Genomic DNA, 25,879 nt, shown 5'->3' on the forward strand with positions numbered 1-25,879 from the left:
CAGTAGGATATGAACCTTCTGATTTCTGCTGTAGAGTTCCTGTGTTTCGTTCTTAATGCATGTATTGTTAAAACATATCTACTAAAGTTGTGAATCAGCCTCAAAATCCATTTTCATTAAGTCACTTTAACTCCTCTTTGAACCTTTTTAAATTGATGTTGTGTATAATTTGGGTATTTTGCTGCTGTTGTTGATTTTTTTTTTAAAAAAACTTGTGCAGCATCAATATTATTTTACTATCTGTAGAGTTGTGTAAGATCCTTAGTTGCCTATTTAGGAAGCATTTGCTGTGTGTTTTAAGGGTAGGAGAGGTGAGAAGCAAGGGGCTGTTATTTAAACCAACAACTTTCTTTTAACGGAGTCATACCATTTAACCATAAATACTTTCTGACCAATGCCATAGGAACATAAGAAGTTGTCTTCCAAGTCAGGCCATTGGTCCTTCTACCTCAGTATTGCCAACACTTACTGGCAGTAGCTCTCCAGGATTTCAGACAAGTCTTTTCCCGGCCCTATATAGAGAAGCTAGTGACTGAACCTAGGACCTTTGGCACTGAATTATGGCCCCTCCTGACTTTTGCTTAATTAAAAGATAAAATTTCTACAATTCCTAGTGTTTTCTGTGTCTGCTGTAGGGTTTCAGTACTAAGTAAATTACAGTGTGGTGATTTGTTCCCAGGCATTTTAGCATGTGTTTTATATTGTTTTAAATTTTTAAATTGTGTTTTAAATTGTATCTTAAATTGTATTTGTTTTTAGTTACCGTAAACCGCCCAGAGAGCTTCAGCTATGGGGCGGTATACAAGTATAATAAATAAATAAACTCAGGCCCAGCATCAGCACCCTGCTTAGTTGGGCAAATGACATGGCCATAGGCTATGGAGGATACTGGCATCACTTTTTATTTAAAAAAAATTAGGTTACAGTCCACACTTAGCCTGAGGGTAAGAAGCAAATAAACTGACCAAGGCTGCAGCCGCCATCTTCATTTCCCTGGAATGCCTCTGGACCCTGTTACATACCAGGTCCCAGGAGGCAAGCAGCAGCAGCAGAAGAAGAAGACAGTGGTAGTTAGTGGCAGGCCACCACAGAGATGGGTGGTGGTGCCAGCTCAGTACTGAGAAGTGATGCACCAGGCAAAGCAGCTGCATAAGTCACCTCCATCTTCATTTTCTGAGGGGGGGTTAGAGGGCATCTTGCTCAGAGCTCCCTCATACCTGGTGCCAACCCTGCCGGTACTGAATGCTGATGAGAATTGGACCACAACCCTCCATCCATTTTCTCCTGTTCTTTCTTCCTAACAGATGATATATATTTTTCTGTGATGCTTATATTAGAAAATAATTTAAGCACTGCACATCCATTCCTCATGTGTGAAGGTCACAGGACTTTGTATGCAGGAAAATATTCCCATAGGGTGAGATACTTAGCCTCCACCCTCTTCCTCCGCTGGGCACATGGAATCCCAGGCATCCTGCAATGTGCCTAGCAGTAGTTACTGTCAATGGGAGCATCATGCACACTTCCCGTATGTGCAACCCCCCCACTGAGGGTTGCTCAGGTAGTCTTCTGAATTGAACTGTGAGGGATGGAATGGATTTTGTCCCATAGTTTCCAAGTTAATAATCTTTCCAAAAGATGGCACATAAGTGTGTGTGTGTGGGGGTTATCCATTTATGCTGATTTGGGGCAAGGACCATAGATCTGTGGAGCTATGGAGCTGCTGCTTTGCATGGAGAAGGTCCCATGTTCAATCCCTAGCATCTCCAGGTAGAGGTAGGAAAGACCGAAACCATTGAGAGCTGCTTCCTGTCAGAATAGACAGTAGTGAGTTAGATGGAGCCATGGTCTGAGTTAGGATACAGTAGGTTCCTATTGGTGAAATCAAAGGGGTTTGCCTGTTTATTTCTTAGACACACTTAATTTTCTTCTAATATTTGTTTCCTAGAGGCCTGGCAGCCAAACCTTTTGGCTAAGTTCCAATCAATATGTAAAATGTACTCATACACACTCTACACATGCACATTCCTCATGCTTCAGGCAACCTCTTAGAGTTCCCTAACTGACAGCTTCCAAAATTTCCCTTGAATGTGTCCATTCCATTGTATTGATCTCAAGGCCACAGAACTCCTCCTGTCCATAGGCAGGGAAATTTTGTTGGTGGTTGCCTGTTTTTACCACATTATGTCTCTGATTTTAATTTAGACTGCTTTTGCCAGAGCGCTCTGTGTGTGTGTGTGTGTGTGTGCGCACATGCGCGTGTGTTTCCACCACCACCACCCTGGTGGAATTGTTTTATTGTATTTCTTATAGTTGCTTTATGGAAACATTTGGATGTTATCTATTTACCAAAAAGGGGTACTTTAAATTTAAATTAATAAACAGCATTTCTCATAAGCCCTACTTTGTTACTGGTCATCCAGGTATCACCTATATCCGTCTTCCTTTCAAGGCAGGTTATTAAGTCCTGAATCCCATGAAGCAGAAATTCACATGTGTGCTCAGAAATTCACATATCTTCAGTGGTGGCTGGTGCCCATTGGGACTGGTAAAGCAGAAGTCAGAGAGCTCAGCAAGGAGGTGGAGCCGGAGCCAATGACAGGCAGAGTTTTGTCCCCATCCTCCTCCTTGATGAGTTCTACAAGGGCAACATGGAGACTAAGGTGAAGGAAACTGACAAGTAGTGCCACTGTCTGGGCTGGGAGTAAGTAAAAAGGCAGCAGGTGGGGGGGACGTTGACTGATGACATACTGAGGTTAGTGGGGGACTGGCCCATTTGTCCTAATGCAAGGTTGGGAATCTTTGGCCCTCCAGATGTCACTGGACTTCAACTCCCATCAGTCCCAGTGAGATGGTCAATGGTCAGGGATGATGGGAGTTGTAATCCAGCAACATCTGCTGGGCCAAAGGTTCCCCACTCCTGTCCTAGTGGACTGGCTTCCGCTGCATTTCTTGTGTGCAAATACCAAAGCAAAACAGAAGCTGAGCCCTCCTCAGGGCCTCCTTTATTTTAGGCCTAATCAGAGATAAACCGAGAATCTGCTTCTGTGCCAGGTAGGGATGGATCTGCCCATTTTGGTTCTCTCAGTTTCTCTTTCTCGTTTTTTCTAATTTTAAATCCAGTTGTTCACATTTCTGCAGCAATTTGTGATTTTTTAAAATAAAAAAATCTTCACGAACATACTTTAGCATTTTAGTCCCAATTTCTCCTAATAAGCACATTGTTTTGTATGCAGTTTTGATTAATGTATATATTTTTGCAAGCAATTGCTTCCAATATAATGCATTTTTATGTTATTTTCCCTTATATTCATTTTTATGCACACTTTCCCCTAATATATGCATTTTTGTGAATATATTTTGTTTTTAGAACTGCATTGCAAAATTCAAATAAGTGCAAATTTAGAAGGATGGTCGTGTTTCATTTTTCATATTGTTTCAGAAAGTATGCAGCTGATAGATTTGGCTTTAAAATGCGAACTGAATCAAATTTCTCCCCTTCCCTAGTGAGCCCTGAAATATGAGAAAATGTCAGGGTGTTCTCAGTTGCAGAGAACAGTCCTCTATGCTAAGGCAAGGACCACCTTAGACTCTGCTCCAGGTGGACTCTTGCCCCCCTCCACACAAACACACACATGGCCATTTACCATCATCAAGTTATTTAGGGTGATAAAAATAAAAAGGGAAAGTGAGGAGCTCCAAAAGGATATCTCCAGGCTGGGGGAATGGGCATTAAAATGACATCTGTAATTCAGCGTAACTAAAGTGCAACGTGATGCCCACTGAGGCAAAAAAATCCTACCTTCATGTATATACTTATTGGGTCTGAAACGGTGGTGACTGACCGGGAAAGAGATCTTGGGGATAGTTTGATGCAAATGTTGACTCAGTGTGCTGTTGCTGTGAAAAAGGTGAATCCAGGAAAGGAATCAAAAATAAAACAGGCTATATCATAATGCCCTTTTACAAATCTGTGATGTGTCTGCACTTACAATGTATATATTTGATAAAACAAATTTATAAAACAAATTTATAAAACAATTAAAACATCTAAAACAATTGTAATACATGTGCTGACGGGGAAAGATCTCTACTTAAAAGGCATGTTGGATTAGACAAATTCATGAGGGATAAGACTATTAATGGCTACTTAGTCATGATGCCTATGTTACCTCCAGTATCAGAGGCAGGGTGTCTCTGAATATTTGTTGCTGGGGAACATGAATGGGAGAGGACTATTGTGCTCATGTGCAGCTTGTGGGATTTCCTTAGGGATCTGTTTGGCCACAGTGGGAACATAATGCTGGCCTAGATGGGTGTTTGGTCTGATCCAGCAGGACACTTAGGTTTTTAGTGTCCAATAGTGCAGCAACATGTATAAATCCAGTGCTGGCCCAAGATATTTCTGTACTTGTTGCAGAGCCCCAACGCTGCTGTTCCTGCCAGGACCACCCTTTAAAAAGTCTTGCTGCCTTTCTGCCTTCATCTGGCCCTGTTAAGTTAGCTCAGAGCTTTCACTTCAAGATATGAATCAAATGTAGTCCTTGATTCTATTTGCCTATTCCTTTTCTAGATTATTCATTGCAATGTAATATTAGTACTATACATGGTTAATGTCCAGAGGACTATAAAACATACATACACACACACACACAGAGAGAGAGAGAGAGAGAGAGAGAGAGAGAGAGAGAGAGAGAGAGAGAGAGAGCGCTCCGTTACTACTCTCCAGCGGGGACCTTTTCCTAATCTATGTTGGCTGCCACTGCAGCATTCTCTTTCCACAATGCAATGCATTTGGAAAAAGTGATACTTTTTTTTTTTATGCTGCTTGCCAAGTATTTTAAACTGACACCAGCTATGACTAATGACAGTGCTGGAATGTGCTGTTCTCAGTAGAATAGAGCCCTTTACAGACCTAGGATTTTCCTGGGGTCCAGCTTCTGTCTGTTCAGGGGGCTGGTGCCATACAGCAGTGAATGATGTTCAGAGTGAACCAGCTGTATTTCTTCCAGACTGGCTTTTCGACCTCGGATCCGCTGAAAGAAAGCAGCAGAGGTCTACAATATTCCACTGATAATATAAAGAAGGGGGGAGGAGCAAATCCAAAATAACATAAAATAGGATTAATAATGGACAGCAATTGCATAATATAGGAATGTGACACTGATTTTGTTTAATACTCTCCAAGAAAGTAAAAGTAAAAGGTTTTTTTAACAAATGCACTGATTCCATGGTAAATCAAACATGTTAGAATAAAATAGTACTTTACATGCAAAACACATGAATGCCATCTCTGGGGTTTTTTAATCCTCCATGCAAAATCATATGGGGGGACACCATTCACGTGATTAGCTAGTGCTGGGGGCCCAGATCCAACGGATGTGCCTCTTACCGTTGTACAGCCACACAAAAATCAGAGGATTCTACATATACACCTCTCCATCCTCCATCTAGGAAACCAGAGGTGTTATCCCAGTTCACGGATACATGCAGGCCAGGCATGGGCCAGTGAGGGGAGTGATCTGGGGAAGAGGTGCATGCTAGGGAGTCCCGAGGGTAAGACAGAGAGGCCTAGAGGAATGCATTTGGTCCCCAGGCCTCAGGTTCCCCAGCTCTGGTCTAGGAGCGTGATTCTAACATTGTGTGTAAGAGATTTTGGCAACTCAATTCCCAGAGATTGGGGGAAAGATGGGTGACGCCTTTTATGAATGAGGATAAGCAATGCAATGAGAAACAGGGAGCGATGAATTTGAGTTCTATTCTTAGAAGATATAAATGTGCCCTCCAGAAAGCACAACCATCTCATAAGTGGAGGGGGGCATGGTAGCTCGTGCAGAAGGTCTCAGGTTGAATCCCTGGAATCTCCACTTAATAAGGGATCTCAAGTACCAAACCTGAGATGCTGGGATAGCTGCTGTCAGTTGAAACCAGCAATAACAGAGTAGATGAAACATTTCACTAGTTATAAGGCAGCTTCATATATTAATGCAATCAGCATAGATCTGGATAGTCAAAGGGCCACAGAATGGGGATGGGGGAATCTGACTGTAATTGCAGTCATTCCACCTTCATGAAACCATCTTTATCGTCAGTAGGGATGGGCAAATCTATCCATTTCAGTTTCTCATTTTTCCAATCTAAAGTTCAGTTCTCCACATTTCCACATCAGTTTGTGATTTTTTTTAAAAAAAAGTCTTCACATTTTAGTGTGAATTTCTCTTAATATACACATATTTGTACGCAATTTTGCCTAATATATAAAGCAATTCCCTGAATATAATGCATTTTTCTATGCTATTTTCACAAATATATGCATTTTTATGTACTCTACCCTAGTATATGCCATTCTACACACATTGCTCGGCTGGAGAACTACATTGCAAAATTCAAAGAAGTGCAAATTTCAAAGAATGGCTGTTTCAGTTTGCTATTGTTTTGGAAAGTACAAAATAGGTAGGTTCAGCTTCAAACGTGAACTGAATTAAACTTCTCCTTCATCGCTAACGGTCACATAAACTATAGCCGAAAAGATGCACAGAAGGAATAATTTTATCAAGGAATTTGGTCTGCCCAATGTGTTTAAAACAGCCTTCTTCAGAGGCAAAAGGATTTTGTACTGATAAACACTTGGCATAAGAAACAGGAATATGCCTTGTAGCAAGTCAGACCATTGGTCCGTCAATCTCACTGACTGACAGCGTCTTTCCAATATTTCATGCAGGGAGTCTTTCCGTCCAACCTGGAGATGCCAAGAACTGAACCTGGCCCTTTGTGCATGCAAAGCAGATGCTCTGCCCCTGAGCTGCAGCTCTTTCCTTTTTAAGGCAGACTATAATAAATGGCTGGGGGCTGCATTCGGCTCAGTGAGTCATATGTTGTGCAGAACTGAAACAGCATTTGGCTCTTTAAATGATCTTTAGTTTTCTGCACCTAGCACAGTTAAAATTCAGGGATCTATTTCCACTTATTCTGATAAAACACTGTCAAAGTTTTCAGATGCCTTTGATCACATTGCATTGATCTGCTTTCTCTTCTTTTATTTCAGGAACATAATTTCCTCCTATAGAGACATCAGTAGTAGTGTCTTGTCCTTCAAATGACCTGTACAGGATTCCTTCGCCATTGCTTACCAGAGAACTAAGGGGGCTTTGCCCAGTTAGAAATCAAGGGCATTTCAAACAAATTTCTGGTAACAAAACCTTGAATGTTCTTACTGAAGTATGAGCCAGAAAGAAACTACACAAAAGATTTATACTCCTGAGTATTCCATTGCAAACATCACTTGTTTTATAAACATTTAAGGGATCAGGGTATTTTCTGTGACTGTTGAGAGAGCTTAATGTAATGTACTGAATTTGGGATGTAGCCTCCCCTCTCCCTAAATAATTGGAACATATTTCCTAACACTTGGACTTAAGTCACAAAACAGTCTCCAGAGGAAGTAGTGGAAGCCTCTATTCCCCCCCCCCGCAATTTAAAACTGGAACAGGCCCAAGAATGGGGGGGGGATTTCACTGTCCAAAGATTTCTCCTTCAATCTTTGAAACACCTTTATGGAGAAGTAACTTATTTTAACTTAGGAAAAGAAAATGTCATACCACCCCTAAGAGAAGTTGCTAATCTTATTAACACTTTCAACTTTCATAGGATTTCCATGGATGTTTTGCCTGATAAGGAACTTTCTTCTTCCTGTCCACTCACCCCACATTTACTTCAAATTCTGCTTTAGGTGAAATTTTAGTATCAGCTCTCATCACAGTGGAATTTATGTCCAACGTAATATCGTACTTTATCTTCCCGGACTAAAGAACTTCACACTGGGATTTTAAATACCTAATTTCTCCACCTCTTCCAATCCTCTAAGAGAATTCACAGCTGAGGAACAATATCTGAGGCATAGTTGCATAAAGTCAAGAACACAATGTTACTTTGTGGAGACAATAAACCATAATTGTTCTTTTGGGGCTGATTATAGATATAAAAAACACTGTTATTTGTACATCAGGTGATTGATAATGTTCTTTCATTCTCCCAAAAGTTATATGTATTTTCTTGAAGGAAGGCAAAGGGATATGGTGTAATATAAATGTTTTTCCTGGAATGCTCTTCAGATGACTGCATAGCAAATCAACGAAGAAACCCCAGGTGGCTAGTATTGTTGAGGGCTCCACCATTTCCACCAAGAGTTGTGCATTCTATAGGAAAGCTAATTAAAATATTTAAGAGGCTGCGGTAATTATTAGTCATTCTAGCACTTTTGTCTATTAGTCCAGACACTCTGAAGTACCATAAACCACACTGTAGTTAAGGAGATAAAAACAACAGCTAGACTGTTTGTTGGTTTGTTTTTAATAAAAGAAATGATTGATTTGCAGCCCAATTCTCAACATGTTTACCCAGATCTAAGCCCCACTGAGTTCAATGGGACTTGCTTCCTGCTAACTATGCTTAGGGATTGCACCCTTCCTGTAATTGTTTTTTAACGTTCGCAAGAGTGTCATAGTTTTCAGACTGTACATTTAAAGACAGCTAGCTGTGCTGTGTATCCCATTAGAAATCCAGGCCAAAAGAAAAATGTATTATGATGCCCTAATACGAGTATCTGTACAGATATGTGAGAAGGCCAATGGCACAGAGGCAGCAAGTTGTGTATCTACTTCATGTGTGGTTGTGCTTACCTGTGCATATACTGTCTGCATGTATATGAATAGCTGGTCTTATGGTAAATGATACAGTAGTGCTAAGACTCTTACCACTAGATTATCACAGAGCAATACTGTGTAGTAGGCAGGGCTACACTTTAGCTACATACAGCAGAAGAGGGGTCTTTTCTTAGTGAATGTGCTTCTACTGCTCAGGAAAAGCAGGGGTTAGTGAAAGAGCCAAGGTTTCAGAAAGAAAGAAAGAAAGAAAGAAAGAAAGAAAGAAAGAAAGAAAGAAAGAAAGAAAGAAAGAAAGAAAGAAAGAAAGAAAGGTGAGAGGCCAACAGACAAAGATCAGGACCAGTTGCAGAGCATGAGCAGTGAAGCAGCAATAGTCCATTGGGACCCAGTGGCCTGTGCTGATCTAAACGTTATGGCACCCATGTAGAGTCTGTTAAAAAACCACCTCCATATGGAGGATTCTGTACAAAATGCCACTTAACTACATGCCACCTTGCCTTTTTGTGGCAGGTTTTTCACACCTGTATCACAAATTCATAGGACTGGTATGGTGATTTTACATATAGATCTTTAACAGTACTACACAATAAGCAGAGGTATACATTACAGCCCACATACTAAGAGATCATCAAATGGAAGTGCCTTGGGTGGCTTCCATGTAAAACTCATAAGATGAAGATGGGCCCTGAAAGGCATGGGAGGGAGATAACTAAACTAAAGGGACTATGTTGCATAGGGAGTTGAAAAGAATGAAACAAAACAAAAAGCTGGAAGGTGAGCTATAGTTCATAGGGATACAGCAGGCACAGGATTATTGCTTGGGCTGCTAAACCCAGAAGCCACCAAGATTGTTTGTGTGTGTATGTGTGCCATTCTCCTATTTCACAATGGAGCTCAAATGTGTACACTGTGTGTCAGAAAGCTAATTCCAACCACATCACCTAATAATGGATTACCAGTTCTAGAAATAAAAATGTAGGGAGCTCATGGATATAGCACTTGGAAGAACGAGCTCTCCATAAGTATTTCCAGGGCTTATGAAAAGCAGTCATATTACCAGCTTTGATCAGCACAGGCATAAAAATAACTTTAATACTCAGAATAAATACATTTTGGATTATACATAAAGAATGTGGCATCATAAATCTTGGCTTGCTTTACTCAATATCCATTACATCACTCTTTTACAGCCAATACAGTCCTTATGGGAACAGTGTATGAACATTATGACAGCAAGTTGACTTAAGAGAGAATCAAAATATTTTCAGTGCACAGCATTTATGCTCTGATGAGAGCAATGTTCTTGGATTGTTTGAGGTTGTTAGATTCTTGTATGAATTCTAAGTGGAAAAACAATCCTTCTTTCATCTCTGTCTCAATAATCACACACACCTTTTTAGCTTCTATATAAACCTTCTGTCTAATCTAACCTAGCATGGTTGAATCTAAACCATTGAGCTGCAACAACTTAGTTATACTTATCTGTCACAGACAAAAGATAAAATGAATGACTTATACAAAATTTAGTGTACTTTTAATGCTCTTGCAGGGAATAAAACAGTATATAAAAGAGTAGAATTTTGAAGAAAAAAAGCCAATGCATCACACTTTTAGACACAACAATTTTTATGTGCAGAGGATTATTTTCCTTCCTGTAGTCACCTACTATAGAGATTTACTAATTCAGCAGGATCACAGCCATGTTGTTAAGGAATGAAGTGTTTTGATTTCATTTGGGGGTTCTATAGAAAAAGACCTTGATCCTGTAGTACCCCTATCTAGCAGTACATTTGAGGCCTGTTGGTTCCCCAGTCTTAAGGGTTTCTTCATTTATGTCAGTTAGAGGTGCAGCTCCATCCATGCACAATGGCTGCATTTGGCATAATAAGCCAAGTTATGAATGAGCCTCATACACCCACATGCAGCTGCTTTGCTTTTCCCTTTCTGTGAACTGGGAAACAAATTAGAAAGTAATCACTTAAACATAGCTTCCCATTGTGATTATACTGAGAAACTATGGTCAGCGGCTTCCAAACAAGTCAAGGTATTAAGCCAACTTTAAACCATGGCTTCATATCCTGGCTTGTTTGGAAAACTTTGACCATAGTATAACATTTCAGGCATAATGAGAAGCTATAGCTAACTCCCTGGCTGCATACACATACATTTAAACATGTGACTTCCACCAAACAATCATGGGAACTGTAGTTTGTTAAATTTTGGGGATTGTAGCCCTGTGAGGGATAAATTACAGTTCCCAGGATTCTTAGGGGGAAGCCATGTGCTTTAAATATGCTTTAAATTTATGATGTGTACATTTTGCTCACTTGCGCAAAGGGAAGAGTAAAGTGATAGGTTATTATCATTAAGCTGAGATATGATTGGTTAAATAATGTCAGCGATGACCCTTCCACTGAAGTGATCTAAATGCAGTTTGAGTCTACTGATCTAGATATTCTGTTTACACATCAAAGTTCACATGGAAGCTGTCCATCATGGAGCCACAAAGCTAAAAATAACTTCATCAGACCTTTTTCTGTAGACATTATGATCCCAAAGAGTCCATAGGATATTTTATGCTTGTCATGAAGTACATTTACAGGACTATCTGCTTGGTGCTTACAGAAGGCAGATAAAATCATGCTAATAATGTTGTGACTCTTAACATCAATATATCTGTGCAGTCACAATTTTGATTACCTCACACTTGTTTAGCAACCCACTTTCTTGCAGCCTTGACCAGATGCTTTGTATTCTTCCGGCATGTTCAGGGTGGTTGGTGTAATTTCCACACATACACTGGTGTTTCAACATTAGTGTGTCATATACAACACCTTCAATACAAAGACAGTAAAACAAGAAATGATAAGCAAAACTGAAATACATTCTACATAACAATTTGCCTTCTTAGTAAGTGACATAGGTCCAGAGATTGTTTGTGCCAGTAGTCATTGGTAGAGAGCACCTCTTTTTTTCTTTTCTTGTTGCTGCCTATGGCAGCCACTTTGTGTGGGCACCTATGGAACTTTTATCCAGATATGAGTACTGGCACCTCATTTTTTTTTACCAAAAAAGCACTGCATAGATCCATCTACATATTACAACAAAGATGCATGAATCCCTCTCAATCTCTTTACATTCAAATCACAGCCATAACAAGAGAGAATATGGACCCGGGCTACAGTGTGAAGAGAGATCTAGCTCTTTCCCCACCAATGGCATACTGACATTGTGTATGCAGGCCATGCCTATATGTTTTTGTTTAAGGGGCAAACAGGAACTTTGGGGCATATGAGGAATGTCCATTGGGAAAATGAGATTGAGGAAATGCCACAATCCTGATCCAAATCACCCTTCCCGTATTGCTGGTATTTGAAATAAGGTTAAACTGACGAGGATGTGTTCATGTACCTCTGTTGGAACATGTTGTCTGGGCCTTTTACTTGGATAACCAGTCCCACCCTGCACATCGCTAGAGTAGTGGCAAAACTTTTAGAATAGGTAGGCTAAATATAAAATGTGAAAGACAAAAACAATAGATCACCACAATTGTGGCAAAGATGTGTAGTTTGCGGGGCGAGGGAAAACACCTAAATGCAGATATGTGTCAGATTGATGGATATACCACTCTACCCCATATATGCCCACTTGACCACTTTGATCTGTGGAACTAGCACTTTTACAAGTGCTACATAATATTTGTTATGCACTTGTAAGGAATCAATCTTATAGTGTGGCAGCACCTACATTCTCGGACTCCCTGCCCATTGACATTCGGCAGGTGTCTTTGCTGGATTATTTTTGGTGCTTGCTAAAACCTTTTTTAATTGGGCAAGCCTACCCAGATATGTAAAGCTGACATATATTTTAATACATAGTTTTATTTTATTATGTATAATGTTTGGCTGCTGGTCTTATTTATATTTTGTAATTATTTTTAGGTTAACTTGTTTATAACTCTGAATGTTATTGATAATTGTAATGTATACAGGTATGGGGAACTTTTGACCTTGTAGATGTTGCTGAACTACAACTCCCATCAGTCCTAGCAAGCATGGCCAATGGCTAGGGATGATGGTACTTGTAATTCAGCAACATCTGGAGGACCAAGGTTTCCCCATACCTGATCTAAACCACTTAGAGATTTTTACAAAGCAGTATGCAAAGTCCATAAAATAAATCCATGTGTCATTTTTCTGGATCATTTCTGCTTTTTGTTACCCCCACCACAATAGATGAATAGACAAAGACAACTGACATTTAAGTTCAGAATGTATTTACAGAATGCGAATAAAATTAGTGTATGATTTCAGGACAGCCATGTCCCCAAGACAGGTATGCACCACAAACAGTGTGAACTCAGATGTGTCATGCCACTGGTAAGGTAACCCTTGAGAAATGCAAGTTTGATAATACAATGGCATGCTGAAAGTTTACTCAAATAAATAAGCTCTATTTCAGAGGAAGGCCCACACTGATTCATACTAGCCATGGGAGAACCTTTTCCCCCAAACTCAGGTATGGCCATCAGGAAGAGTGATAATTTTTAATGGAAAAAAATACCAAAATAAAGTGGGTGTGCAGGATGTATGGATTGGAGTCAGTCATGTCCTATTCAGAGTAGACTCATTGAAACAAGTTAGTCATGTCCATTAACCTCAATGGATCTTCTCTGAGTAGGACAAGCATTAAATATCACCCTATGTTTTCCCCACAGAATCAATGAATTGTAGAGTTTGAAAGGGCCTATAAGGCCATCAAGTCCAACCCTTTGTTCAATGCAAGAATCCAACTTAAAGACCCATACCCATCACAATGAGATTTCCACCCTCCTCCACTTATACATTATTTAGAACAGCACACCCAGCAAGTCCGCTTAATTGAATTGCAAATTACCCATTTTACAAGGCCAGCAACTGAGATACACATTTTAGCCCTCATCAGATGTTCATAATTTGCATGTATGGGGGAAGCACAGAGCTATATCTGCTAGACCCTTCAACTCCCATTCTCATGTTTTCCCCAACTCCCATCCTCACAACATAGGAAACAGACCTTTAGTACTGGTGGCACCTACCCTTTGGAATTGCCTTCCCTTAAATATTAGACAGGCCAGGCGCCATCTCTGTTATCTTTTCAGTATCTACTGAAGACCTTCCTCTTTCAACAAGCCTTTTGAGACCTTATCCCAGTCTGCGTCTGTGTTGGAATTGCTTTTTAATATGTTTTTAAACCTTCTTTTTTTTAAAAAAATTGATGTTTTTAAACCTTTAAAAAAATGTTTTTAAAGATATTTTGTTTTAATATATTTTAAAGTATGTTTTTATGATGTTTTAAAGTGTTTTTAGTGCTTTTGTTTGCTGCCCTGGGCTCCTACTGGGAAGAAAGGCGGGATATAAATAAAATAATAAATAAATAAATGTTGAACAGGAAAGTCTGAAAGGGGATTGTAAGACCAGTCAGCTGAGGGCACATACAGTCCATCTCAATCAGAAATCCTGTACAATTCAGGCTCCCAATCTTAGGATTGTTTCTACGAGCATTCAGCAAAATGCCCTTCAGACATACTCAGTCAAAATTCAGGAAGGTCACGGGGGGAAAGGCCTGGCATTCATAGCCTTGCACCCAGAGCTTGGAAAAGTTACTTTTTTGAACTACAACTCCCATCAGCCCAATCCAGTGGCCTTGCTGGCTGGGGCTGATGGGAGTTGTAGTTCAAAAAAGTAACTTTTCCAAGCTCTGCTTGCACCCCTGCACAGGTTCAAATTAAGAACTTTTGATGATGGCTACTGCTGCACCTGGAAAAAAATGCAAGTAACTATACAGAGCTAGCTTTAGGTTTGAGGGGGCCTTCCTATGTCAGTCCCCCATGAGCTCCAGTCTGTTTTACCAGGACTGGCAAGCAGCTCAGAGACACCATTTAAATTTCCCACTATGTCGCAGAATGACAGTATGTTGGGGACATTTGCAGACATTGTGGGAAATTTTACAGCAGAAAAAGGAGGGGACAAGACGTTGTGTTAGTGATGAGTCCTGGTGAGGTGTTGAGACCAGGCCTGTAGCCGGAGAGGGCAAATGTGCTGTGCTCCCCCCCTCCATTTTTTAAGGGAATTTGTTTTTTAATTTGTGACATAACAGTTAATGACAACCTCCATTCAAAGAATGACAGCTTGTTTTAAGAACAGGAGCAATTTAAGGATCTTCTGAAAAATTCAGCGAGTGCATAACAAAAGCCTTATCTGGAAGAGCCTCCAACAGTCTGCTCTATCAAGACTTTCCCTGACTGAGGGTGGATTTTTCATGATCACAATCACCCTATAATTATTTACGTGATCCTATAATTATTTACATAAGCCTGTATAATATCATTAGATATTAGAACTTTTTATTATGGGCTAGAATTAGATTCCACCCCTTGGACTTTCCTTTGCCTACCCAGCCAGCAGCAGTGAAGAATATTTGCTTGCCTGCAGTAAGAAACAAGAGTTTGTTTATTCTGCAGTTATTATAATGAGTAGAGGAGGATTGAATGCTTATTGCCTATTGCTAAAGAGTGAAAAAAAGATAAAACTTAAAGTGATCTGAAAAAATGGCTACCCTTTACTCTTTTAAAATACTCACTATACTTACAATCATACTGGCTATTTTTTTATTTTTCTTGATTACTTCATGGCAAAAAATGAAAACAGCCCTAGAGGAACAGAAATATTTGCTGTGTACACTACAGTTGGCTGGCTGGTTGGCTTGACACCTAAGTTGTAACTCAGACCTAGGTGATTTCTGATTTTCCTAATAATTGCAGCTCAGCATGAGGCCTTTTTGGGGTTCTGAACAGAAAAATAAACCCAGCAACCAGTAATGCAATTGCTTTCCACAATTAGTTTCCAATTGCTTAGTCCAGCCTTTATATAGCAGCCAGTTAAAATGTTTTCCCTTGATTGTCCAACAGGAAGGAAAATCTAAAGGCCAGGAAGAAAACTAGAAGGAAGGACTCTCAAGGAAGACTTAACAAATCTGCCCTCTAGTATTTATTTTCTCTCTGCCCTTCCCTAAACTTGTAGTATGGACAAGTTTGTTTTTCGGGTAGAATCAAAAACTGATATACCTAATGCAGCTTCAAAACCAAGCTCAGCGGCTCACTGTCATTACCAAAGTAGTTCACTTCATAATTAGAACACAGGGACAGATAACAGGTGAAAGAGGACTGTAACTACAGGCAAAGGCAAGATTTTGAGTCTGATATTCCAGCAGATCTCTCAAAAAAGGATGAGAATTCAACAGATTAAACCTCATTCATGTAAATTAACCCACTCTCTGGATGGAGGAGGAGTAATTGAGAAGGTCACTGCCTTTTCCTTCCCCTGGCCTGGCCCTCACATCCTCTCTATCAGTGGGGGGTGGATTGGCTGGCCCTATGCAGCTCTTGCCCCCTAATGCCCCACCTAAAAATGCGGGTGAGCTACAGGGCTGGCTGAGACCCCAACAATTGCCTGAGGATGCTACTAATGCAGGCTCTGTGACTATACTCATGCCTCAAACGTCTTTTAAGACTCTTTCCTTTTTAAATTTGCTAGTGCCATATTTATTCCCTTAAACAATAGAACAAAATAGCAAAACATCGCTTTCATTCTTCACAATATACTCAGAAAGGAGTCCCACTGAATTCAATGGGGCTTGCTTGAAAGCAAGTGTGCATGAGACTGCAGCTTTTGGATGAGTTTGTCTGAATGGATAATTAATTCTGCTTGAATCAAGTAAAAAAAAAAGCTGTGATTTTGGCCTTTGTCAGAAACTTTCAGCTCCAATTTTTCGATGGTAATATATTCTCCCTCCTAACTGCATCATGTCTGATGAAGAGTTTCTTGGTTCAAAAAATGAAATCTGAATGGGCTTTTCCCCCTCCCCTACTTCATTCACTTCAAACATCTAAATTGATTTAGGATGTGCAAATAATTCACTTCTGCAGCTGCGGGTCACACAGCACGTGTGCTACAGTACCACAACACAGCAACAGAGCTGCCTTCTAAAAATAGACAGTAGGATTCCCTAACACAATCCAGCCAGGACTACTCTCTCCCCCCCACCCCAAAGTAAAGAGAGAAGAGACAACTGTTTTCAATTGCTGGCTGCTGTGGAATGTTAGTGGGAGATAATTATTCAGCCTGGAATGCTGTCTTCATTGAAGCCAATGGCAAAATTCCCCACTGAAATCAGAAGGGCCAAGATTTTAACTTGCTGTTTTCTCTTTCTGCAATCCCCCCTGCCCCGTTTGAGTGAGATTGTCATGTGATCGCAGCAGTGTAAATTGTGAACTTGCTTCTACATAGGGTAGAAACTGACCTCCAGAGAGAAATATCCAATTATTTTAAATGCATCAATTTTTTTTATTATTCTTAAGGCTCACAAACATTGATTGAAAAGGAAGATAAAATACAGAGTGGCAAATGATCCTGCGCTTCTCCCTTGCTTATTTGCCTGACCAAGCAAAAAGCTTGGCATTGCTCTCAGAAAGCAGCCGGAGTATGTGCTGTGAAAAAAGGCCATCATGGGTATCATGAAAAAGCAGCAATTTGTTAAGTGGGAAAGGCTATAGACGTGTGAAAGGCTGTAGCTTAGTGGTAGAGTGTCTCCCATGCATGCAGACAGTCCCAGGTTCAATCCCTGGCATTTGCAGGTAGGGATGGCAGAGACCCCTGCCCGAAACCCTGAACAGCTGCTGCCAGTCAGCGTAGACAATACTGAGCTGGATGGACCATTATATTATTGTATTTTTACTGTCACGGAGGGGTGCTGGTGGAATTTTTTTCCTTGGGTATCAAAGTAATTTGGTTTGCCTTGGGTCCTATGCACCTTGACTTGTGGGGCAGGGGGCACCATTTGCTCCTCCTCCTCCTGAGACAGAAAAATGGTTTGGCTCTTGCCCTGTTAGGGCTTAGTCTTACAACTGTTTGGCCCATAGCAGCCCAGATGGCGCTTTTCCTAGATTGCTCTTGAATGCATTGTTTGTGTGAAGCATCCATGGCAGGTTGAAGTCACAGCTGGGCACACTATGCAACATGCTGAAAGTTTTGCGACAGGACGTTTAACTGCAGCATGGTATAAGCCTCATGTAGTCGATTAAATGTGAATAAGAAGCAATCGAAAGGCAAGCCAATCTGGAGAAGAAGAAAAATGTGGCCACAACCAAAACAGTAATAAATAACAGCCCGTATACAGTACAACCAAACTGACACACTGTGAAAATGGAAAGCGGGGGAGAGAACTGTGCAGAAGAAATTATATGATCATTTCATCACTCACCCAGTTCACTATTCAATCCACAGTCATGCCACCATTATGCTTCTCGAGCAGCGAGTTGAATTGCAATCTGGGGTGTGTCATGAAGCAATCAAATTATTTAAGAATTTATACAGCAAACAAGAAATATGAATATGAATGAACAAGATGAATGAAACAAAGCAGAAAGAGCAGCAGATGAAAGTAGCTTTAAAACTATATACTGCAGCAGAGATGGGGAGCGTGTGGCCCTTTGGATGCTGCTGGACTACAGCTCTCTTAACCCCTGACTGTTGACCATGCTGGCTGGAGCTGATGGAAGTTGGAGTCCAACAGCATCTGGAGGGCCACAAGTTCCCCCACCCTGAACAATGATGAAAATGCCTGGGGCAGAAACACATCAAATGCGTCAGATAAGCCTTCCTGGGGAAGCATTCCACAGACAGGGTGCCATAACCAAGAATGCCCACTCCACAGTTACCATCTTCCTGCATTTCAGATGGCAGGTGTTCTGGAGAAGGGGCTCTGAAGATCACCTTGATGTATGAGCTACTTCAGCCCATCATGAAGTCTGTATGGCTCCACTCATTACATGCCGAATTTGCTACCGGGCTAATTTCAAGGTGTTATTTTGGTATTCGGGCTGAGGAGACAGTAAACTAGGGTTGCTGCTGGTGTACCATCCACCCTGCTGCCCGGCAGCTTCTCTGACCAAGCTGGCAGAGGCCATCTCAGCTGTGGTGTTGGAGGAGCCCAGAACAATAGTGCTGGGTGATTTCAATGCCCATACCATGCTGAGGCTGCCTCTAGTGTTCCGGCTTGGGACTTCATGGCCTCCATGATGACTATAGGGCTGTCTCAAGTTGTTACTGGCCCAACACATATGATGGATGACCTTTATTGGGAGAAGGACAGGGGGAGGGCGACCCTGTTATTCTAACTTGATTTTACTTACTTCATGGTATCCTTCTGGACTGACTTGGTGAGATGAGTATTGGAGGTTTTACAGTGGTTCAGATCCTATCTCCAGGGTTGCTCTCAGAGAATAGCATTGGATGATTGTCTTTGGCCCCCTGCCAGTTGTGCTATGGGGTGCCGCAGGGTACCATCTTGTCCCCCATGCTGTTTAACATCTATATGAAGCCCTTGGGAGCAGTCATCAGGCGATTTGGGGTGAGGTGTCAGCAGTATGCTGATGAAACCCAGCTCTATTTCTCCATAACATCTGAATCAGGAGAAGCAGTGCAAGACCTGGACCAGTGCCTGGACTCGGTGGTGGGCTGCATGAGGGCTAATAAACTGAGTCTGAATCCTAGCAAGATGGAGGCATTGTGGGTTGGTGGTTCCTGAGTTCGGATAATTGGTCAGTTGCCTGCTTTGGATGGGGTCGTACTCCTTCTGAAAGAGCAGGTCCATAGTCTGGGAGTGCTCCTGGATCCATCTTTGTCGCTGGTGACCTCCGTGGCTAGGAGTGCCTTTTACCAGCTTCAGCGAGACTGCTCACTGGGGCAGGGTATCGCCAACATGTCACCCCGCTGCTGAAAGAATTTCACTGGCTGCCCATTTGCTACCGGGCCAAGTTCAAGGTTCTAGTTTTGGTGTACAAAGCCCTATACAGCTCGGGACCGGGATACGTGAAAGATCATCTTACTCCTTATATACTCAGTTGATCACTACACTCTGCAGGTGAGGGCCTTCTGCAGATACCATCTTATCAGGACGTTTGTTCTGCACAATATAGGAAACAGACCTTTAGTGTGGCGGCCCCTGCCCTGTGGAATTCCCTCCCCTTGAATATTAGGCAGGCACCATCTCTGCTATCTTTTTGGCGCCTTTTGAAGACTTTCCTCTTTCAACAAGCCTTCAAGTTCAGACCTATCCCAGTCTGCGTCTGTGTTAGAATTGTTTGTTAATATGTGTTTTTTAAAAATAATATGTTTTTAACCCCTTTTTAAAGATATTTTTAAAGCTTTTTTTAAAATGTTTTTAAAGTTGTTTTGTTTTAATATATTTTAAGGTCTGTTTTTATGATGTTTTAAAGTGTTTTTAGTGTTTCTGTTTGCTGCCCTGGGCTCCTGCTGGGAGGAAGGGCAGGATATAAATCAAATAATAATTAAATAAATAAATATAAAGCCCTTAACATCTTGGGACCAGTTTATTTAAGGGACTGCCATATCCCATACGTGCCTGTTCTATCACTTTAGTCTACAGAACTTGAACTTCTACAAGTGCCACACAATGTTCATTCTGCATTTCCAAGGAGTCATTCCTTAGTGTGGCAGCATCTGTGCTTTGGAACTCCTGCCTATTGACATTAGGCAGGCACCATCACTGTACTCTTTTAGATGCCTGCTGAAAACTTTTCTTTCAGCGGACCTATCCAGACACATGATTTGGGTACATCTATTTTTCAATTTGTTTTGCGAGTTTTGGGAAGTTTAATTGTTTTACAGGTTTTTAATATTTTTCAAATGTTCTAAATATGTTTTTATTTTAATTGTATTTTTATCACAAGTGTGTTTGCTGCCCTGGGGCTCCTTTGTGAGAAATGATGGGATATACATTTCATATCTAAATAAATAAATGTCGACTCTGCACAGGAATTACCCCTTGGACTTTGTGACTCTCTCAGTGAAAAGGACATTCTATAACTGGAGCACGAACCACAAGAATTCTCTCTATTTGCTGTCAATGACTCAGTATTGACATTTGAGGGATGGATAACATGTCCCTAAGGCCATCCTTAGTTGATAGCCTTAATGGGAGGATCAAGAGATTTCAAAAGGCTCAATATCATGTCCATTCAAGAGCACTTTAATTGACATACTGTGGGATGCAAAAGCTGAGTAAAGAATAAAATGGGCTATAAAATGAGATCAAAACCAGTAAATGTTGCAACTTTATAATTATAGTCCAGTTCAGTCCAAACACTTTTCAAATGTCATTCTTCATCATGAATATTGTAAAAAAAAAAAATTAAAGTATCAACTTTCCATAAATCCATTTAAATAAGTCCTTTTTATGGCTGAAGTTTAATGGACTTCTACTCTCTGATACATTTGAATAAAAGGGATTTTTAATTTAGCTCCAAATCCTGAAGCCCTCAAATCTTTCTGTAATTCAAAGACTACGTGTGCCAGCAAACCTTGTTCAACTGCAACTACCACAAGCACATGGCAATCAGTCTTTGCTGGTATCACTTCTTAGTAATGGGTAATTCATGTGTCAATCATAGCTCTGTTTGTTGTAGTGTAGAACAACACATTTTGCATCAGCAAGTGACATTCCTATTGGAGGCAAATGGCAGACCTCAGATTTATATCCCCCAGTCATTCTACTTAGTAAAAGTCTCATTTCAACTTGGTGGTGGTCCCAACAAAAAAAAAGGCAAAAAAAAGCAACTTGGATGAGAGAGAAATAAATGAAAGAAAAACAATAAAAGGCTTGGGTGGGGGAGGGACCCAGAATGCACCTGTTGCTCAAGTTATGGAACCAGTCAACAGCATTAATTTATGAGTGTGTGAATATTATCCCTCATCAGCTGCGCTAGTTGACTGGAAGCCAATATAACATCATAATGTCCAGTAAGATTGAGGTTAAAAATGAATGCGTTACTATGGCTAGAAGAGGCATTCATGGCATTTAAATCAATTGATCCTACATGAACCATGCATTTACTCTGCCTATTAAGCAGAGTCTTCAGGGAGTCCTACCAGTCATGAAGCTATGCTGGGCAGGCTGATCCATTGCTGGGTGAGGTAATGCAGGAGTCGCTGGGGAAGACTGTGTCCTGGCAATGGGCTGACGTCTATCTAAATGTGCCATACCAACTGTAGCCATCTGAGCCCGGTACATTTGCAACTGCTGGATACGCTGATGCTCCAGGATCTGCTGTTGTCAGGAAAGAGGCACAGTAGAAAGAAATGTAAGATGTAATCAAGCAGGAAGGAAATGGGTCAACAAATTAAGTTCAGCAGGTCAGAGCCCTAATAAACAAAAGTGGGCAAAGTCCCACCCTAAGACCTATTCAATAAATTTATCCAGCAGATGTGTACACACTGACCCTCTTTGACAACATATCTTGCTAGACCTGGAAGAAGTTCTGCATCCCGCTAAGGTGGATGTGGAAGAAAAGTATCATACCAAGAATGGCAAGAAAAAACATTCAGTATCAAGCTCTCAGATGAAGCAAAGCGATGTAAACAGATGATATCATCCAATACATTGTCAAGGAGATGATGGGATAGGGTGGACCCTTAAGGAATGAAGTTTATTCAATGACTAAGAAAAGAAACTGATCTTTACATTGAATCTGCTCTTAGGTATGACTATGACAGGTTGTCCTAATGCTCCAATACAATCCTTGGTCATCCTAATGCTCCAGTCCAGAGCTGTGCAAGGGCTTTGACACGCACATGTAGCGTTAGTGCATGCAGGCTGTCACATCTATTTCAACAGAAGGAGCAGATTCTTGCACATAAAAGAGAAAGGCTCATTTAGACATACCTCTCCCTTTGAAGGGAATGGAGCATTGTCATCACATCAACAATGACCACTTCACCTGCTTCCCAGCTATCTTGCAGAAGTTCCTAACTCTGCTAAAAGTGTCCTTTTACACTGTGGCTATATGCAACCAAGTTCTAATAAATGTTGTGCAACGTGGATTTAATGAAATATCTTTTCTATGTTAAAAGACTTTACATTGGAAAACTCTTTATTCCAAAGTAATAAAATACACATTTTTACTAGTGAAGTAGTATGCTAATAAATCACATGCTATCCTAACTTGCTGTGAATAGTGTCATTGCTAAGACATTGGTGTTTATATATAGATACTTGGGCCCCATTGATTTATTCACATATGGCTTTCCAAGTGATCAGGGTGCTTACACAACAGGCAGATGAATGTGATTTGATTTGATTTTGATTTGATTTTAATATTTCTACCCCATCTTTCAGCCAAAAGGCCCTCAAGGCGGCTTACAAAGAGCACCAATATAAAGATACACTAATGAAACATTAATAATACATCAATAGAACATCAGTAATACATCAATAAAACAATAAAAACAATACAATTTGCAATACTTTTCAAGGTTGTCACAAACTACTTCCCCCCTCACTTTGGCAAAATAGGTATTATAGACATTGGGCTACTTTGCAAGGTTAGCCACACTCTCTCAGCCATAGTCCTGTAGGATTAGTCTAAAAAAGCCATGATTATTAGAAATAGATGACACAAAACATACCTAATAACACTAGCTGGCACACTTGCAGAAAACGTGCCTACCCACACCCACTCAGGTAGGTGGGAATCATCCCTTCACACACATATGAACCATTCTTGGTCACAGGGTGGGGGAGAAGCTGCCTGGTTTGTTAAGTGCAAGACACCTTGTCCTGGGACCATGGGAATATGCAACGACTGAATGCCCATGTTGGCCTGCTAGCACCAACCCCATCCCTACTGGCAACATCTCTGGCTGTTGACACTGCCAGTATATATTGCAAAGCTGTTGGCACTGCCAGTATATATTGTTTGCTTACAGGGACTCAGTAGAAATGGCAACAATGCATGGAACATTACCGCTACCACATTTACCTTTCTTGATCACAGATTGCATATAATGTATCTAGATGCAAATGGAGAAATAATTACTATAATTTATATAGAAATATAGTACATCTCACCATCATGGGGAAGACTGTGATCAGGTAGCCTGTGTGCCTGTTCAGCCCTCTGGCCAGGTGCTAACTGTTGACAGCCAACCTCAAGGCTTCTGTTTACCTTTTTTATTGTACTTTAAATCAGACTTGGACAGAACAGCCCTTCAAATAGAGGAGTGTTGTCTGCAAAGGAGGGCACATGGCCACCTCAGATGCATCATGTCCTCTAACTATTACCGCCATCTCTGCCCAAATGAACTCAACTAAAGTGATCTTGGAAGCAATGGAGGTGTTTTAATGTATTCACCATTTCTCAGAGAGAATCTTTGGGGCATTACTGTATTTAATGTGAGATCACTTATTGCCAGAGTGAGTTAATTTTGGGTTGGACAGGGAGGAGTCTATACTTGCTGAGCTAGGTATAACAAGAGGATCAAAATGTGGAAAATAAAATTAGGGCTGTGTTAGCACATATTATATTACAGGCTCCACAGCAAAGTGTAGTTTCCAACTTCTGATGTCTCCAACTGATTTTGGACCAAGGAAAGCAGAATACATTTTTAAGTAATCATAGCAACTGAGACCAGTGGAATTATGCGAATGTACAGGAAAGCCCCAGTAAATGTTAATGGATATTCTGGCATTAGCAAGGCTTGAGATTCAGCATGGGGGGGGGGGGAAGAGATGAAATCCCAAGGTTGCAAAAAAATAAAGATTTTGTTGGCCCAACGGACATTTAAAAGGCTCACCACTGTGTTCTCTAGCATAGTCTTTAACCAAATGACACCACATAGTGGCGCACATTCAAAGTACTCCTGAAGAATTTTAATTCAAAATGCATTGAATTAAAATATTTATTTTTGTGCACCCCTTGGAATTTCATCTTTCCCCATCACCACCAATGTCACAAACCAAATGCCATCGCTGCGCAATTAGGAATTTTCACATACCCGACCGCAGTTTCCTAATCAGATGTCATATTCAGGTGTGCACCATGATGTGAGAAACATGCATGTTATCTGTTTTGCCTTGTCTAAATGTGGTGGCAGCATTAGGGTTGGAGGAGAAATTAGATTCAGTTTGCATTTAAAGCCAAATTTCAAAAATCGTGCTTATCTGAATTTTGCGATGCAGTTTTTTTTAAAAAAAGTTTACAAAACGCATATATTAGAGGGAAATGTGCATAAACATTATTATGTGAAAATATCTTGAAAATGCATTATATTAGGAGAAATTGCTTGCAAAAATTTGACACATTAGCATACTGCAGACAAAAATATGTTTATTAGCAGAAATTCATACTAAAATGCTGAAGAATTTTCATGAGGTTTTTTTTTTTTTTAAATGCAAATTGCTACAGAAATGTGGACAACTGAATTTAGGACTGGAAAAATGAGAAACTAAGATAACCAAAATTGTCAGATCCTTCCATCCCGAGAAGCCATACTCGAGATAGTTTCACACTGCGTATACATGCAGTGAAATAGACACATACGTGTTTGTCACACATTACAGTGCACATGTGATTTTGATCTATAGATATAGTATTCATATAAGAAATTGTCTTAGTTAATGTATACCTAAGAAGAAAGCAGCTAAACAAAGAGATACCCTACTTCTTTTCTGATGGTGTGAGAACTTAGAGTATGGTGTGAGAACTTAGAGTATTTCAATCAGGCTTCAGGCCTGGACATGGGACTGAAACGGCCTTGGTCGCCTTGGTGGATGATATGAGGAGGGCATTGGATAGGGGAGAATGCGGCTTTTGATACCGTTGACCATGGTATCCTTCTGGACCGCCTGAAGAGGTTAGGCATAGGGAGCACTCTATTGCAGTGGTTCCATTCCTTCCTCTCTGGTAGGTACCAGAGAGTAGCATTGAGGGATGAGGTTTCGGATCCTTGGCCTCTCACTTGTGGGGTGCCACAGGGATACATCCTCTCCCCGTTGCTGTTCAACATCTATATAAAGCCGCTGGGGGCTATCATCAGAAGATTTGGGCTGCAGTGTCACCAGTATGCTGATGACACGCAGTTCTATCTCTCATTCAAATCTTCACCAAGGTTGGCTGTAGAAACCCTATCCAAGTGCCTGGAGTCAGTGAGTGGCTGGATGGGAAGGAATAAGCTGAAGCTGAACCCTGACAAAACTGAGGTACTGTTTGTGGGAGACAAGAGAAGGTTGGGGGATGTTGACCTGGTGCTCAATGGGGTACAATTGCCCTTGAAAGACCAGGTCCGCAGCCTGGGGGTCATTCTTGACTCCCAGCTGTC

The 25,879-nt window shown here is 40.8% G+C and overlaps 1 protein-coding gene across 1 annotated transcript in view; it reads right to left on the bottom strand.

The window, feature by feature from the left end:
• The window catches only part of LOC133364875 (histone deacetylase 9-like), a 498,851-nt gene that overhangs the window by 45,917 nt on the left and 427,055 nt on the right, over positions 1-25,879 (bottom strand). The window contains exons 14-16 of the mRNA XM_061585819.1: positions 21,653-21,830; positions 11,364-11,497; positions 4,916-5,036 (exon numbers count right to left, since the gene is read on the bottom strand). Of these exons, the coding sequence (XP_061441803.1) occupies positions 4,916-5,036; positions 11,364-11,497; positions 21,653-21,830 (433 nt within the window). The remainder of the gene's footprint in view (positions 1-4,915; positions 5,037-11,363; positions 11,498-21,652; positions 21,831-25,879) is intronic.

The sequence above is a fragment of the Rhineura floridana genome, chromosome 10, assembly GCF_030035675.1.
Source record: "Rhineura floridana isolate rRhiFlo1 chromosome 10, rRhiFlo1.hap2, whole genome shotgun sequence".
NCBI classification, from domain to species: Eukaryota; Metazoa; Chordata; class Lepidosauria; order Squamata; family Rhineuridae; genus Rhineura; species Rhineura floridana.